Below are 18643 nucleotides of genomic sequence, written 5' to 3'. Positions count from 1 at the left end.
CTCCAATACCTTGAATTTCCTGTGGCGTGGCAGACTCCACGAGGGAGTCAGTAGCGGCTTGCGACTCTAAAGTAGTGGGCGTCAGGGGCTGCGAAAGCGTCTCACTGAGAACTGGTGATCCGACGACTTGCTTAGGAGAAGCTTCGTCGTCAGTTTTGGACCTCGGTTGCCTGTCTTTCTTTTTCTTTGCGTTTTTTATGAACTCCAGCAGTCGGATGGGTATCAGACGATATTGTATAATTAAATCTTTGCCGCACAATAGCTTAATGCAAAATCGTACAGACGCTTAATAGTGCGTTGGTTAAATCCAGCACAAAACCGACAAGTAGCAACGTCATGGTCAGGGCCTAGGTAAGGAATACAGTAAGAATGAAAGTCCTTATGAGGTATTTGCTTCCCACAAGAAATACAATTATTAACTTTTTCTGACATCGGTCTGGAGCAAGAAAAAAGTTTCCCCAATGGGGTACTAAGCTTTTAATGAAGACTTTGGATCTGAAACTCGAACACGAAAATCTCAGGAGTCGGCTGACCGGCACTTGCAAACTGCTTCTGCTTCGGGCACCGCGCGGCAAGAAAGACTAAATAAAATGGCATTGACTGCATCTTTTATACCCCTGACGTCAGGGAAGAGGCGACAGCAACCGATGCAGGACCCAAGACTTTGGAATTCAGCCGACTGAGGGCAACCTGCCAGTAGGATAACCCAAATGTAATGACTGCAACAGTGAAACACGAAGAACATCTGCAGTGGCAAAGCCTGTCCTGGATTTAGAGTAGAGAGGCAAATGATAATGCTTTGTAAAGGTGTGAATGTAACTCCAAGTAGCAGCCTCTAGAATGTCTTTGGTTGGTACTCCCCTTAGAAAGGCTGCTGAAGTAGCTGCAGCTCTGGTGGAATGAGACCTAATGCCCTTGGGCACAGGTTTACCATGGTGCAAGTAGCAGAAACGGATGCAGTTGCTTAACCCATTTAAATTGTTTGCTTTGAAATAGCCTTGCCTTCTGATCCTGCAGCATATGTCACTAGTAATTGCTCAGTTTTTCATAGAGATTTAGTCCTGCTTAAGTAGAATCTTAGCTGTCTGTGTATGTCCAAGGAATGCAGAATTCTCTCCCCCTTGTTCTGTGGATTTGGATAAAAGGTTGGCAGATGAATTGCTCGGTTAAGAGCCACACTGGAAACCACCTTAGGCATAAAAGTAGGATTTGTCCTCAGAGATACCACGTCTGTGTAAAAAATGATAAAAGGCTCTACAGCCATGAGGGCCTGTAGCTCTGAAACTCTTCTTGCTGAAGTAATTGCTAGTAGCACAGCTGTTTTCCATGATAAGAACTTTATATCAGCGGTAGGCAGCTGGTTCAAATGGAGGCAGAGGGAGCTTTTCCAACACATAATTGAGGTCCCATGCAGGCAATGGTGATCTTCTAGGAGGCCTTACATTTTTGGCTCCTCTAAGATACTGCTTTAGTAAAGGATGAGGAAAGATTGGTGGCTCTGTATTGCAATGAGCTGAAATGGCAGAGGCATGGATTTTAATTGATGAGAAATATGGGCCTTTGTCAACCATCTCAGTTAAGTTTTGCAATATCTGAGGAATATTTGGTTTTGCTGTATCAGTCCCTTGTGCTGGATTCCAAGCACAGAATCTCTTCCATTTGTCAGCATAAGATTTTCTAGTACTAGGCCTTTTGGCTTCCAAAATGACATCCATCACAGCTTTACTGAGAGGTGTTGTTTGTATGACTACATGATCAGCCATGCTGCCAAGATCAGAGTCTGTAGTTGATTGTGCAGGATTGGATTGTTTTGCTGGGACAGTAGTTGTGGTCTTTGAGGCAAGGTCCAAGCTGGGTATTGAGACAAGCTCCTTAGGACTGGGTACCAGAATTGGCGGGACCAGTCCGGGGCAATTAGTATCATCTTTGGTTTCTCTTGTCTGACTTTTAGGAGGACCTTGGGGAGAAGAGGCAGAGGAGGAAAGGCGTAAACTGATAGGTGTTTCCAACTGAAGGATAGGGCGTCCACTTTCCATGCTTGTCTGTGATAAGTCCTTGTGCAGAATCTTTTCAATTGATAATTTTGAGGAGAGGCAAATAGATTTATGTCTGGGCTCCCCCATTTCTCTGCTATCATGCTGAAGACTTGTGGATTTAGTTTCCACTCATGAGGATCCATAAGGTTTCTGCTTAAATAGTCTGCCAGAGTGTTTTGTTTTCCTGGCAGGAATTGAGCATGAAGATGCATTTGGTAGGTCAAAGCTGTGTCTCACAGAGCCATGGCAAATCTGCAAAGGAGGTATGAATGTGTGCCCCCTTGTGTGTTTATATACCACATGACTGTGGTGTTGTCCGTCTTTATCAGTAGTTGTCCTGGATGAAGTAAGTTCTTGAAGGTTGTTACGGCATTTTGAACAGCTAGCATCTCTTTCTGGTTGATATGTAGATGCATTTGTTTTGGTGACCATATGCCCTGAATGCATCTTCCTGCCATGTGGGCCCCCCAGGCATAATCTGATGCGTCTGCTGTTATGGTTTGGCTGGGAAGGGGTAGGGTGAATGGCTGTTCCATGTTTTGGTGACATGCCTTTTTCCCACCATAGAAACTCATTTTACAGGCAGGGAATGAAAGGAATCATGGTTTCCAGACTGTGAGAATGTTGACTCCATAAACTTTTTAGGTACCATTGAAGTTTCCATCATATGCAGTCTTGCATATGGAATCAGTAGGATACAGGATGCCATGAAGCCCAGAGCCTGCAGAATTTGTCTTGCAGAAGACTGGGTTTTTGTTGCCATCAGTTTGAAGTAAGTAGTCAGTTGCCTTTGCTTGTCTGGCGTGAGGTAAGCCATCTGGGCAGTTGTATTCAAGCTTGCACCCAGGAATGTTATCTTTTGAGAGGGTAGCAGTTGTGATTTTTCGTTTGTGTACCCTAGGCATGTTAGAAGCCTTTTCACAAATGCCAGGTGTCGAAGAGTGTCCTTTTTCTCTGCTTGAATGAGACAGTCGTCCAAGTAAGGATACATTTGTATACTTTTGTCTGCAAAATGCAATTACTGGTGCCAGGCACTTTGTAAAGACCCTGGGCGCAGTAGATAAGACAAAGGGCAGTGCAGAGAATTGGTAATGCATTAAGCCAGCCTTGAATATGAGGTATCTTTTGCACGATTGTCTTATTGGGACATGCAGGTATGCCTCTTATAGGTCTAAAGTCACCAGCCAAGCATTCTTGCCCAGCATGGGCAGAAGCTGCTGCAAAGTCAGCATTTTGAATTTTGGAATATCCAGGTATGTGTTCAAAATTGATAAATGCAGTATTGGCCGCCAGGCCTTGTCCTTTCTGGGTACCAAGAACAGTCGAGTAAAAACCTTGTCCTTTTTCCTGTTCTGGTACTGTCTGAATGGCCCCCCATATCCGTGAGGGATGTAACCTGTTTCTGTGCCTCTGCCCATTGATTTTTTGGCAGTTCTGGCCAACCATTTGCCATTGGCAGAGTGTGGAAATGGAATCTGTATCCTTGTGATAAGATGTTTAGTATCCACTTGTCATGGGTTATTAACTGCCAATTTTGAGTAAAAAGTGCTAATTTTCCCCCTATGGGTGCTGCCAAAAGATAAGTGCTTGGTGTAGGCAGAGGGAAGTCACTGGGATTGCTTTCTGTAGTTTTGCACTTTATCTCCTGCAGATTTGGAGGTGGAAGCGCCCCATTGCTTTGACCTGTATGAATCTTGTGCCTGGGTATCTGGAACCCTTAGGGCGTCTGGATTTGCCCCTTTGAGCTCTGTCTGACACAGGAAAGGAGCAATTTTTTGTAGGCCAGTGTCTACTGAATCTTGGTGGCTGCACTTGTAAGACGTCTTTAACAGTTTGCATAGACTTAGCTTTGTCTTCCATTTTCTTTAAAACCTCTTCTGCCTTAAATACCAAACAGTGAATCATGCTGTAAAGGTGCATCTAGAAATTTAGCTTTAACATGATCAGGCAAATTTTGTTCTTTTAACCAGGCACGCCTCCTAATCACAGATCCAGTAACAGCGGCCCTGCAGGAGGCCTCTAAGGAATCAAAACCACACTGCAAAGTATGCTTTCCAACTTGTTCAGCTGTATGCAATAATTCCTGCAATCCTTTATTTTCTGCACATTCTGAAATCATCATCATTTTCTGCTTCAGCAATCCCGTAACATGTTGTTGGCACTTAAACGTATGAAATTGACAGTTTAAGGCCCTGATTGCCAAGGTTGCAGATGTATAAACCTTTTTTCCTCCCATCTGTCCAGTGCCCTTGAATCTCTGTCAGAGGGGGTAGGATTTTTTGCTGTTGAGGCTTTAACTCCCTTTGGACCCTGTGAAACAGTTTCAGGATCAGCAGCAGGGTTTCTAAATAAAAATGTATGTGAATCAGGGACCCTGTAATATCTGGCAGGCTTACTGGGAGCCGGAGGTAAGGAGTCAGGGGTCAAGCTCGACTCCAAAAACACATCATCCACAATGTCTAAAACAGGGGGAATGGCTAAAGGCCTGTGCTGAGGGGGAAGGAAATCCCGGAGTCTCTTTTTTGATTCTGAGAAGTCTCGACTCCCGTGAAATTGCTCCCTCAAAGTATGCAAGGTTTCTCCAAATGAATAATCCTCAGGAGGAGATGTAGATGGAATAGACGCCTCAGGATCAGAATCCTCATAGGGAGGTATAGTTAATTCCTGATCAGAAGAGGAATCAGAAGAAATAAAAACCAGATCTGAAGATTCATAATCAGTGTCTTGCCTAGGCCTCCTATCAGGAGGGGGATGGGTACCCCTGATCAAGGTAATAAGGTCTTCAGCCATTTTGATCATCTGTTTTTTAGGCATAGAGGCCTGTGCACGTGGCTCATGCGTCAGTTTTTTAGTTTTAGAAGTTGCTTTTGTCTTTGGTTTTGCAGCTGTTGTCAGTTTGATATACAAATGTTGAGGTCTGAATACACCCTCAGAAGCCGGTGACTGCTCAGCAGCTCCGGACCCATCCGAGAGAGATGCATCCGTCGGTCCAATACCTTTAGTATCTTGCGGCATGCCGGACTCCACGTGGGTGTCGGTAGAGGCATGCGACTCGAAGGTAGCAGGTATCGGGTGCTGTGAAAGCGCCTCAATGAGTACCGGCGACTGGCTTAGGAGTAGCTTTGTGGCCGGTTTTGGATCTCAACTGCCTTTCTCTGTCCTTTTCTTTGCGTTTTTTTATGTACTCCGGTAGTTGGACGACATTTCTGGGTAGTTAAATCCGTTTCCAAAATACTTTGATGGAAAAATATACCGATGCTTAATAGTGCTTTGGTTAAATCTAGCACAAAACCGACAGCCAGGCACGTTGTGATCAGGGCCTAGGCAAGGAATACAGCATTTCCCCAACGGGGTACTTAGCTTTAGTGAAGACTTCGGTTCTGAAACTCAAACTCGAATATTTCAGTAGTCGGCCGACTGGCACTTGCGAAATGCTTCTGCTTCGGGGACCGCGCGGCAATAAAGACTAAAGAAAATGGCATCGGCTGCATGTTTTATACCCCTGACGACCTGATGTCATGGAAGAGGAGACAGCAACCGAAGCAGGACCCACGACTTTGAAATTCAGGCCGACTGAGGGCAACCTGCCAGCAGATTACCGAAATGTAATGACTGCAACAGTGAATCACGAAGAACATCTGGTGGCCAACAGTATCACACACACTGACCCCAAAGAAACAGCAAATCTGCTAGCCGATAGGTTTGTGAAAATTTCACTCCCTTATCCCCTCCTAACTTGCAACAAACCCTCCCCTAAACCCCACCCCACCTTACATATCTGAAGAGCAACCCTCAAAGACTTGTCCAAAGCAAAGAACACTGCCTCTATGGAACCAGATGACATCCCAGGCTGTCTTCTAAACAGGCTAAAACATAAACTAGAATCATCACTAAGTACCCTTTTCAATCATAGCCTAACCACATGCTTTGTTCCTGTGGAATGGAGAACAGCTACAGTTATCCCCCTCCACAAAGGTGGCCTAGCAACAGACCCGGGGAATTAGAGACCCATAAGCCTGACCAGCCTCATCTGTAAGGCCATGGAATGCATCACTATGGACCTTATAAAGACAGAGGTGACCTCCAAAACCCTGGATCCTACCCAATTTGGCTTTGTGAAGGGCAGATCTTTGAAAGTGTGACCAAGGCCACTGATGATCCATGCACATAGCATACCTTGAATTGGTAAAGGCTTCTGACAATCCCACATTCAGGCATTACCGATAAACTTAGCAAACTGAATGTAAACCCCTTCACTGTAAGATGGGTTGCCAACTGGCTCACAAACCAGACACGCACTATCCAACGGGGTGACTCCACATCAATCAGTAGACCTGTTATCAGCTGGGTGCCAGCAGGGTCAGTGCTGTTCGGTATATACTTCTCAGAAGTCCAGGTCAAAACTAATGGGTTGTGGCTGACCAAGTTTGCAGACGACTGCAAATGTACAGTTTTGTACCTACCATAAATGTAGATGTTAGAGTGCTAATACAGCTGCAGTCATAACAGATGGATTCTCCTGCCATCAGGCGGGTCCTCGGTCGGCCGAATTTCAAAGTCTAGGTCCGGCGTCGGTTGTCGTCGCTTCTTCCCCGACGTCAGTGCGCCAGGGGTATAAAAGAACCAGCCGACGCCATTTTCTTCAATTTTTCTTGCCCCAGATGTCAGGTGCCCCCAGAAGGAAGGCAATACATAAATTTGTGTAATAAAGCAATGCAATATAATCAAAATACAGTAGTTACAAGCAAATACACCATGAAAGAATACCCCAATCAGGTTGTATGAGGAAGTGTTAGCCAATAGGCCTGTCCCAAGAGGGGAAGGAGGGTGGGAAACCTGGACTGCAGCTGCATTAGCACACTAACATCTACATTTATGGTAGGTACAAAACTGTACTATGTTCATCGTGCATACAGCTGCAGTCATAACAGATGGGTAGAATCCCAAAGCTAAGAAAGGGGTGGTAGGCACTAGGTGGAACTATGCAGTGGCAAAGCCTGCTCTAGTTTTGGAGTATAATGGTAGGTGGTAGTGCTTGGAGAAGGTATGCACAGCACTCAAGTGGCTGCTTCCAAAATATCTTTGGTAGGAACTCCTCTGAGGAAAGCTGCAGAGGTAGCTGTGGCCCTTGTGGAGTGAGATCTGATGCCTGCAGGTACAGTTTACCATGGAAAGAGTAACAAAAGCGTATGCAGTGGGCTATCCGTTTTGAGATTGTCTGTTTGGAAATTGGCTTCCCTTGAGCTCCTATAGCATAGGACACAAAGAGCTGTTCTGATTTTCTGAAAGGCTTTGTTCTGTCCAAATAATAACGCAGCTGTCTGTGGATGTCCAAGGAATGTAGTAGTTTCTCCCCTTTGTTTTGAGGATTAGGGTAGAAGGTAGGTAAGTGTATAGCCTGATTCAAAGCTACCCTGGATACCACTTTTGGCATAAAGGACGGGTTGGTTCGTAAGGAAACTCTGTCCTGATGGAAGATGATAAAAGGCTGCACAGCCATGAGGGCTTGTAGTTCCGATACCCTACGAGCTGAGGTGATGGCCAGAAGGAAAGCTGTTTTCCAGGACAAATATTGCAAATCTGTTGAGGCAGCTGGCTCAAAAGGAGGCAAAGTCAGCTTTTCTAGAATGAAACTGAGATCCCAAGCAGGTATTGCTCGTTTCCTTGGGGGTTTTATATTCTTAGCCCCTCTGAGGAACCGTCTTAAGAGGGGGTGAGAGAATAAAGGTGAATCAGTGTTGTATTCTGCAGAAATGGCTGAGGCATGGATTTTGATGGAGGAGAATGAAAGTCCACTGCTTAGCAGCTCAGCTAGATACTGTAATATTTGAGGTAAATTCAGTTTTCCAGGATTCTGGCCCTTTTTTGCATTCCAGGCACAAAACCGTTTCCATTTTGCGAAGTAAGCTTTTCTAGTAGACGGCCTTCTGGCCTCCAAAATGACATCCTGCACCTCCTTGGAGAGTAGGGTCTGTTGTGATATTAAGGAATCTTCCATGCGGCCAGATTGAGTGTTTTCAGCTGACTGTGAAGAGTTTTGAAGCTGTGCTGAGTCAGAAGAGGCATTAGAGGTAGGGTCCATGGAGGGGAATGAGTCAGGCTCCTCAGGAGTGGGTACCAGTGCTGTCTTGGCCAGTCTGGAGCAATGAGAATCATCTTTGGTCTGTCTGCTCTGGTTTTTAATAGAACTTTGGGCAGCAGAGGAAGAGGCAGAAAGGCATACACTGTCATTGTAGTGCAACTGAAAGAGAGAGTGTCCACTCTCCAGGCCTGTGGATGAAAAGTCCTTGAGCAGAATTTTGTCAATTGGTGATTTTTGTGGGAGGCAAAGAGATCTATGTCTGGCCTTCCCCATGCTTGAATTATCTCTGTAAAAACTTGAGGATGCAACTTCCATTCGTGTGGATCTGTCATATTTCTGCTTAGGTTGTCTGCCAGCATGTTTTCCTTGCCTGGCAAGTACTGTGCTTGAAGTTCGATTTGTAATTCCAGAGCCATGTTCCAAAGTGACACGGCCAGCCTGCATAGGGGCTATGAATGGGTTCCTCCCTGTTTGTTTATGTACCACATTACTGTGGTGTTGTCTGTATCAGTAGCTGACCAGGATGCAGAAGGTCTTTGAAAGCTATAATAGCATTTACTACTGCTAGCATTTCCTTTTGATTGATGTGAAGGTGCTTTTCTTTTTGGGACCATTTGCCCTGAATGCACTGATCTGTCATGTGCGCCCCCCAGGCGTAGTCTGAGGCGTCTGTTGTGATGACGATTTGCTTGAGGCTTGTAGAATGGGAGACCTGTGTTTGTTTGGCATGCTTGAGCCCACCACAGAAATTCCTTTTGAAGACATGGAATTAGTGGTATTATTTTGTTTCCAAACTGTGGCTGTGTTGAGACCATAGGTTTTTCAGGTACCACTGAAGTTTCCTCATATGCAGCTTTGCACATGGGATTAGTAGGATGCAAGATGCCATGAATCCCAGAGCCTGCAGGATTTTCCTTGCAGTCGGCCTGGTGAAATTTGCTAGTGTTCTGAAGTATTGAGTTAGTTGCCCCTGCTTCTCTGGCGTGAGGTAGGCCATCTGGGTGTTTGTGTCCAAGTTGGCACCCAGGAAAATTATTTTCTGAGAGGGTATTAGCCTTGATTTCTTTTTGTTGACTGTGTATCCCAGAGAATTCAACAACATTATTACAAAAGCCAGATGTTTCAGAAGTATGTGCTTGCTGTCCGCTTGGATCAGGCAGTCGTCCAAATATGGGTAAATTTGTATCCCTTGAAGTCTGCAGTAGGCAATTACTGATGCCAGGCATTTCGTGAATACTCTGGGCGCAGTAGATACGTCAAAGGGCAATGCAGAGAATTGATAATGGGTTGAACCTGCAAGAAATCTGAGGTATCTTCTGCAATTCTGTCTGATTGGGACATGCAGGTATGCCTCCTTGAAGTCCAATGTTACCAGCCAAGACTCCTTGCCCAGCATGGGAAGAAGCTGCTGTAATGTGAGCATCTTGAATTTTGGTACGAGTAACAATGTGTTTAGGATGGATAGGTCCAAAATAGGTCTCCAATCTTTTCCATTCCTTGGTACCTCTTGAATAGCTTTCATGTCCATGAGATCTGAAATTTGTCTTTGTGCCTCTGCCCTTTGATTGTGTGGCAGGTTTGGCATGCCTCTCATTTTTGGAAGGGTGTGAAAATGGAATCTGTAGCCCCTGTTTATAATGTCGAGGATCCATTTGTCTTTTGTGACAATATGCCAATTTTTTGAAAATAATGCCAGTTTTCCGCCTAAGGGTATGCTGCCATTTGAGCCTTGCTTGGCATGCAAAGGGGAAAGTCATTGGGCCTGCTTTCTGAATGGATGCGAACTATCCTCACCACCTCTTTGTGTAGGAGCTTGCCATTGTCTGCCTCTAAACGATCCTTGAGATTGCCCTCTGCCCCTCGGGCGCCTGTATCTACCTCTTTGGGGTCTGTCCGTGGCTGGAAAGGACCAATTTCTGGAAGGCCAGTTTCTACTGAAACGTGGAGGTTGTACCTGTAGAAAATCTTTCACTGTTTGCATTGATTTAGCCTTTTCCTCCATTTTCTTTAATACCTCCTCAGCTTTAACACCAAATAATACATCCTTTTGTAGAGGAGCATCTAGTAATTTAGCTTTGACATGATCTGGTAAGGTTTGCTCCTTGAGCCAGGCATGTCTACGTATGACTGATCCTGTAACAGCAGCTCTACATGAGGCCTCTAGAGCATCAAAACCACATTGCAAGGTATGTTTACCCACTTGTTCTGCACTATGCATCAAATCCTGAAACTCTTTCAAGTCTGGTTGTTCAGGTTGTGACATTTTACTTCTCAACTGTGATAACAGAAACTGTCGGTACTTTAGCATATGGAACTGTCAGTTTAATGCCCTCATGGTTAAGGTGGCCGAGGTGTATACCTTTTTTCCCCACCTTTCTAAGGATCTGGAATCTCTCTCGGAAGGTAATGGGTTTTTAGCAGTGGAGGCCTTAATTCCCTTGGGGCCCTGTCAGATAGTTTCTTGGTCAGCCGCATGGCTTTTGTATAAAAATTGGTGTGAGTCAGGAACCCGGTAGTACCCATCAGGCTTGACTGGGGCTGGAGGTAAAGAATCCGGGTTAAGGCAGGCCTCCGAGTACACATCATCTAGTATGTCTAAGACAGGAGGTATAGCCAGAGGCCTGTGCTGGGGTAGCAAAAGAAAATCCCTAAGTCTTTTCTTGGAATCGGAGTACTCTTGCCCTTCCCAGTGGAAGTGTTCCCTTAAGGTATGCAAGGTTTCCCCAAATGAGTAATCCTCTGGGGGGGGGGGGGGGGACAGAAGGAATGGACTCCTCAGCATCAGAATCTTCAAAAGGGGAGTAAGAATGTTCCTGTTCATCAGAGTGCTCTGAAATAATGGAGGCCTGGTCAGAGGAGGGGGATGCTTCCTCCACTCTGGGCCTTTTGTCCCGGGGTTGAGAACCCCTGATAAGAGTAATCAAATCCTCAGCCATTTTAAGCATCTGTTTTTTAGGCATGGGGCGTGGAGAAGGGCCCTGTGGAGCTTGTCTCTTAGAATGCATGGCTGCTTTAGACTTAGTGAAAGCCTTGATAGAAAAAGAGGAGGAAGGTCTGAAGACACCTTGAGAGGAGGCAGACCTGTCTACATTTTGAGATTCACCACCAAGAGTGGCTTCGGTATCTGTAGTCGGGGGGTGGGCAGAGGAGCCTGCGACCTCGGGCACAGAAGACACCGCCAATGAAGTGTCGTTGGTAGGCAGGGGCAGTGTAGGTGCCTCGCTGAGAACCGGACCACCTGTAGTCGGCTTTGGCGTGGTGTTGGTAGAGGCCGCGGACCTCGTGTGTCGGTCCTTATCTTTGCAGTTTTTAGACAAAACTGGAGTCGGAGTATCCGACGACATAATATAGTTACATTTTTTGCCAAAATAGTGCTGGGCGAACTCCGCCCGACGCTTAATGGTGCGTTTATTGAATGTAGCACAAAAACGACAGACCGAGACGTCGTGGTCTGGGCCTAAGCAAGGAATGCAGAGGGAATGAAAATCCTTATGCGGTATTTGCTTCCCACAAGAAATACAATTATTAACTTTGTCTGACATCGGTCTGAGGCAAGAAAAGTTTCCCCAACTGGGCACTTAGCTTTCAAGAAGACTTCGGTTGCAAAATTTTCGTAATTTCAGGAGCTGGCCGACCGGCACTTGCGAACTGCTTCTGCTTCGGGCACCGCGCGGCAAGAAAGACTGAAGAAAATGGCGTCGGCTGGTTCTTTTATACCCCTGGCGCACTGATGTCAGGGAAGAAGCGACGACAACCGACGCCAGACCTAGACTTTGGAATTCGGCCGACCGAGGACCCGCCTGACGGCAGGAGAACCCATCTGTTATGACTGCAGCTGTATGCACGATGAACATCTAGGTGCAATCATTGAATCCCCAAATTATGTCAGTAAACTAAAGGATGGTCTCACACAGACCGAGTGGTGTATTAGTCATGGTCTCAAACTGAATGCAAAGAAATGCATCATCATTCCCTTCGGCACAAGCAATGTCCCTTCACACTATCAAATCAATAAAAATACCCTAAGTATCCATGTAGTGGTAGGAGATCTGGGATCACAGGTTGACCGGGACCTTAAGTTCGACCAACACGTGTCTACCACTGTAAGGAAAGCTTTCCACGCAGCTCACTTGATTAGTAAAGGCATCACCTCAAGAGCAGAAGTTATAACCCCCTTACACTGCACATATCTGGCCCACAATTGAGTACAACGCCCATTTGATATGTACCGTACTAAGCACCTACAGCAATTAGAGAGGCCTTAGAGGTTTCTAACAAAGATCAAGGACCTCCAGCATGTGCCTTACACGGACAAACTAAACTCCCTGTCACTATACTCCGTATTGTACAGACTTCTTGGTTAGAATTATGCCTGGCCTACAGAGCAACCCAAGACCCAAACCTAATGAACTTACTACATATCTGTAAATCAAATGCGTCTAGGGCTACCCGTTCCAGGGATTTAAATATGGCCTGCGACTTAAATAGGACATGCTGGAGGGACAGATTTATCTCCCTGTGACTGCCACGGCTTTGGAACAGACTACCAAATTCATGTGAAACAGAGCACCTCTGATACACTGTTTAAGAAGAACCTGGATGAGTGGATGAGGCACTGTAAATTCTTACCGGGAATAGCACCTACAACCCTCCTGGATGTGGGCAGTTATTACTAAAAGCAATCTTGGGTATTGACAAGTACCTTTATGGTATTACATTGGGTTGAAACTGCTAAACTTAAAATGACCTCTGGGTCAATAGCCCAGTAATCGCCTATGATCCTATGAAGTACTTTTTTCATCCCTTCTGATAACTAAATCAAACAATTCAGGCAACTGAACTTTCCTTCTTTCTGTAATGGCTAATGTACCTGATGTGCATGGTTTCTATAATGGCTAATGCTTGGGGGGTAAATTACCTGCGTCACAGAAATGTCATGTTCAGTGAATATCTGATGGCTGAAGATAGTCAAGATAAATTAAAGGGGTTTAACTCACAAGCCAAAGGTGGTGGGTCAAGAAGGTGTTAAAGACTGTCAGTCTAAATGAAACAGAACAAGCAAAAGACAGGACTGACAGCTCATCAGTATTAAAGAAATGCATGTACCCTCCACAAGTTGCTTCTGTCCTAAGCTACAAAGTGTCTTACAACAGATGGCTGGGGAACTATAGCTGTGATGTTGGTGCACTAAGAAAGAAGGCCTGGCAGTCTCGTATGGGAACTACTCCACCGCCTCTGCCACTGGAAGGTTGTACTTGAGTCAGACATGTCCAAGCACTCACAAACTGGTGCCTTTTTGGAACCAGTGTCCTGATGCCTGGGTGGGACTGACAGGTTCTCTAGGGCCATGCGCACCCTGTCTGCTTCCCTGGTAAATAAGTAATCTTCCCTTTAGCTAAGGAATTTTAGAATATCCAGCCAATGTTGAAGGAAACGGTGCCCTAAGGGGGATCCAGAAAGGCCTTTAAGTCTTTGTTCTATTTTTCAGCATTTTTTAAAAATAAGAGTATTCCTTATACTCATCTACCTGGTACACCTCTACTGGACAGGAAAGGTTGATAGGAAAGGCATGGAAGTGAAAGGATGTTCCTTGGTACGATCAGTCACATTTGCCAAAACTTTCTTCAAGGGATGTCATGGGACTCAACACAGAAAAAGAAAAAAAACTACTTCAACATACTGTTCTAGCAGCACATTAAACAGAAATAAGCCAAGTAATGCCAAGAACAAAATTCCTTAAGATGGATATTCATCAGTCTAGGAGATCTGAATCTGGCTGTCGCATACTGATGACCAAATGTCTGGATTGTGACAAAAAGAAATTAAGATGGCATGGACTGCTCTCCTCATCATAATCGGTGAGAATCTAATCCCTCCATCATGTAAAAATATCAGCCTATGCAGGGGACATCCAAAGTTCTAGGTTCTGGTTAGTAACCTAATTCCCATCCTGCACGTTTCTCAAACCCCCTCAGCACACCTGTACAACAAGCTGAGGTTATAACAAGAGTAGCCTATGTTACATGTACGTTACAAGGTGAGGGGGAGACTCTAAAATCTAAAAAGTGTCTCATTAAGTAACAGCTCAGCACAAAAAAACCCTTAACACATTACATTCAGAGCCAACTTTTTCCACATGTACATGTGCATATGAATATTCAGATTTACCTGATAATTAGGATTGTCAATCATTGGTGCTTTCCATTTGCCCTTGTAGTTGGGGTTGTCAATCGTTGGCCTCTTCCACTCGCCACATCCAGGGGCAGACTGGCATTTTGGATTGGGAATCTGAGGGGCCTCCCACTCTCCATCCATATCTTCATCCCTGTGGAAAACAAATACGTTAAGGAGAATATCCTGTTCTTGGACAGAAGGTTCAGTTGCAGAAGCTACAGGTACTCAGGTTCATTGATAAGCTCAGAAAAAGTCTTAAGGCAGTTATAGCTAAACACAGTATCAAAAGCGTTGCAGATGAATATCAAAGAGGACTAAAAAATATACTTAAAATACAGATAAAAATGGAAATCAAGAGTTACTGTAATAAAATGTATACCAATTAACATACAGGCTCCCTATTTAGATTAAGTTGAACCTTCCACTACAATTGAAATTAAGGTTACCTCTACAACAAAGATGGTCTTTCACATGAAAGCCAGAGAAGTTAGCAGACTCAAAAGTATCAGGCAGATAAAGTAACATATGCAAGGCTAGTCCTAGGGACAACAAAATGCACCTCCTCTGAGGACCAAAGCTGCCTCTTGGGGATATAAATGAGGCAAGAGCTCCTGCAAGCAATCAAGACTGAAGCAGTGTATGGGAAAGACAAGACATAGAATTTTAATCATCCTTGTCACAAGCAGCTAGCAGATCAAGAATGACTAAAGTAAAAAACAGAACTTAATACACTGGCTATAGACTTCTGTATCGTATAGAGTCTGGTTGAGCAACGTTGCCATCACTAAGCCTAAGGTACAGTATACTGAAGTAATCAAGAAGAGGGGATATCATGCATGAATCATTGTACTGAGGATAGAATTACATCCCTAATCCAGGGAGTGTTTAAATGAAATGACTCAACAGCTGACACCACGAACCTTAATATCACTGAGTTTACAAGTACTGAACCCATACTATGCACAGAGGGCGCAAACTCTAATCTGTAATCACCTAAACAGAAAGGAGGAAAGCAGAGTGGCAGTTGCACTGGTGCTGCAGACAAAGCCCAGACTACTGCCCAGTTGACACACGTTTGATTTAGTGGCTCAGGTGACTGACAGAGTGTCAGGGAAGGTATGGGTGTGCCCATCCTTGGTGGAGGGGTGCTTGTTGATATATTCCCTAAGGGGAGGCATGGTCTAAAGTGGGGAATTGCCCTCAAATACACGTGGGGTGGGAGAAAAGGGATGGGTGTGCCCATCCTTGGTGGAAGGGTGTTGTTGATACAGTCCCTAAGTGGAGGCATGGTCTAAAGTGGGGAATTGCCCTCAAATACACATGGGGTGGGAGAAAAGGGATGGGTGCGCCCATCCTTGGTGGAAGGGTGTTGTTGATACAGTCCCTAAGTGGAGGCATTGTCTAAAGTGGGGAATTGGCCTGAGATACATGTGGGGTTGGAGAAAAGGAAGTGGGAAGGGCATAAAAAAGCCCGGATGAAGCACAAACAAGCCAAGACCCCAGGATGCTCTTAGGCTCCATGACCAAGCCAAGCAATACCAGAAAAAGTCCATGGGGGCAGGGATAGGACAATTACCAGAAGACCCAGTGTGGACGTGGGGCACTGAGGGTTGGGATAGTAAAGCTAAGGTCTGAGGGGCGCAAAAAATAAACAGGACACAGGACTGGGGAAATGGCTTACAACTTCTAACCTCCACTACATATTGAGCAACCTATATACAATATTCAAAGGTAGAGAAATCAAACAACTTCCTGGGGAAAGCAGAGGTATAGAAAAATACCAGTATACCAAGGGTACTGAATACCTTTATCTTACCTGTTTTCATTTAACAGGAACATATACACATGTATATACCTACGTATATTACACACACGCACACACACAGTACAGTTGTGTACACTTACCATAAATGTAGATGTCCCAAGTGTATTCACAGTTGCAGACATCACATTTGGTTTATCTGCTTGTAGTAGCCCTCAGTCGGCCTGATTATCAAAGTCTTGGGTCCTGCGTTGGTTGCAGTCTTATCTTCCATGATGTCAGGTAGTCAGGGGGTATAAAGCATGCAGCCAACGCGGGGCTGGAGGGAGGGTAACCAGGACTGCAACAGTGAATACACTCGAACATCTACATTTATGGTAAGTGTACACAACTGTACTATGTTCTTCGTGTTTCACTGTTGCAGTCATCAAATTTGGGTAGATTCCCAAAGCTAAGGATGGGAGGAGGAATTTAGATAGCATTAGGACCAGCTATAAGGCCCTGCAAGACTGTAGTGGCAAAACCAGCTCTGGATTTAGAGAAAATAGGCAGATGGTAATGTTTGGTGAAAGTATGTACAGAACTCCAGGTAGCAGCTTCTAGGATGTCCCTGGTAGGGACACCCCTAATAAAAGCTGTAGATGCAGCCCTGGTTGAGTGTGGTCTTATCCCCTATGGGATAGGTTTTCCATGGTGCTTATAGCATAAATGAATGCAATGCCCTATCCATTTAGAAACGGTTTTGAAATGGCCTTCCCCTCTGCCCTGCAGCAAATGCCACCAGCAGTTCAGATTTCCTTTGAGGTTTAGTCCTATCCAAGTAAAATCCAAGTTGTCTGTGCACATCTAATGAGTGCAGTATCCATTTCCCTTTCTTCTGTGGATTAGAAAAGAAGGTTGGCAAATGAATGGACTGATTAAGAGCCACACTGGATACCACCTTGGGCATGAAGGAGGGACTGGTCCTGAGGGACACCCTGTCCACATGAAAGATGATGAAAGGCTCCACTGCCATAAGGGCCTGTAATTCACGATACCCTTCTTGCTGAAGTGATTGCTAAAAGGAAGGGTGTTTTCCAAGAAAAGAATTTTAACTCTTGCAGCTGGCTCAAAAGGAGGTAGAGTGAGTTTTTCCAATACAAAGTTAAGGCCCCAGGCTGGAGTTGGGGCTCTCCTGGGTGATCTTAAGTTTTTAGCCCCTCTGAGGAACTGCTGGAGAAGTGGATGAGAGAAGAGGGGTGGTTCTGTGTTGTAATGAGCTGAAATGGCTGAGGCATGAATTTTGATGGAGGAAAAAGAAAGCCCCTTGTGAAGCATCTCAGTTAAGTATTGAAGAATCTGAGGTAAACTGGGCGCTGCTGTGCCCATCCCTTGAGTTTGGTTCCAGGGACAGAATCTTTTCCATTTTTCAGCATAAGATTTTCTAGTACTAGGCCTCCTTGCCTCCAAAATGACATCCAACACTTGTTTGCTGAGGGATGGTAATGGAGAGGTCAAGTAATAAGCCACGCTGCCAGGTTCAGGGTTTGAAGGTGAGGATGCAGAATTTGGCCCTCCTGCTGGGACAGGTAGGGGTCTGAGGCAGGTGCCATGGTGCCAGCAGTGACACACTGCGCAAGAGGGGGTACCAGTGTTGGCGTGGCCAGTCTTGTGCAATCAGTATCTGCCTTGGTTTGTCCTGTTTGATCTTTAGTAGTACTTTGGAGAGGAGAGGCAGAGGAGGAAAGGCATAAACTAATAGATTTTTCCAGTTGAAGGACAGGGCATCCACTTTCCAAGCTTGTTTGTGGGGAGCCCTTGTGCAGAATTTGTCCAATTGGTAGTTCTGGGGGGAGGCAAACAGGTCTATATCTGGGCTCCCCCATTTGTTTTATCAACATGTTGAAAATCTTTGGTACCAGTTTCTACTCGTGTGGGTCTATGAGATTTCTGCTTAGTTTGTCTGCCAGTGTATTTAGCTTTCCTGGAGGGAATTGAGCCTGTAGATGCACTTGGTAGCTCAAGGCTGTGTCCCACAGAGCCATGGCTAGTCTGCAGAGGGGGTATGAATCGGTCCCCCCTGCATGTTAATGTACCACACAACAGTGGTGTTGTCTGTCCTTACCATTAACTGTCCTGGAAGAATGTAGTCCTTGAAGGCTGTCAGAGCATTCTGTACAGCTAACATTTCTTTTTGATTGACATACAGGTGTATTTGACTTGGGTTCCATTTGACCTGAATGCACTTCCCTGCCAGGTGAGCCCCCCATGCATAGTCTGATGAGTCTGTTACGGTTTGGGCAGCAGGGGGTAGAGTGAATGGTAGTCCCTTGTTTTGGTGGCAGGCCTCTGCCCACCAAAGGAAGTATAACTGTAGGCATGGCATGATGGGAATCATTGTTTCTAGATCCTGAGAATGTTGACACCATAGACTTCTTCGATACCATTGTAGTTTCCTCATATGCAATCTTGCGTATGGAATTAGGAGAATGCAGGAGGCCATTAACCCCAAGGCTTTCAGTATTTGCCTTGCAGATAGCAGGGTTTTTGTGGCCATTAGTTTGAAATACGTTGTCAAATGAATTGTTTCTCTGGCGTGAGGAAAGGCAT

General features: G+C 45.2%; 1 protein-coding gene across 1 annotated transcript in view; it reads right to left on the bottom strand.

Moving 5' to 3' along the window:
- Positions 1-18643, bottom strand: part of CANX (calnexin) — a gene marked incomplete in the record, with an annotated part of 1221069 nt that overhangs the window by 468147 nt on the left and 734279 nt on the right. The window contains 1 exon segment of the mRNA XM_044069455.1: positions 14287-14443. Within this exon segment, the coding sequence (XP_043925390.1) occupies positions 14287-14443 (157 nt within the window).

Source organism: Protopterus annectens, chromosome 4.part0 (assembly GCF_019279795.1).
Source record: "Protopterus annectens isolate FY-2018-M chromosome 4.part0, PAN1.0, whole genome shotgun sequence".
Classification (NCBI taxonomy): Eukaryota; Metazoa; Chordata; order Ceratodontiformes; family Protopteridae; genus Protopterus; species Protopterus annectens.
This window is presented reverse-complemented; position numbering and strand designations above follow the sequence as displayed.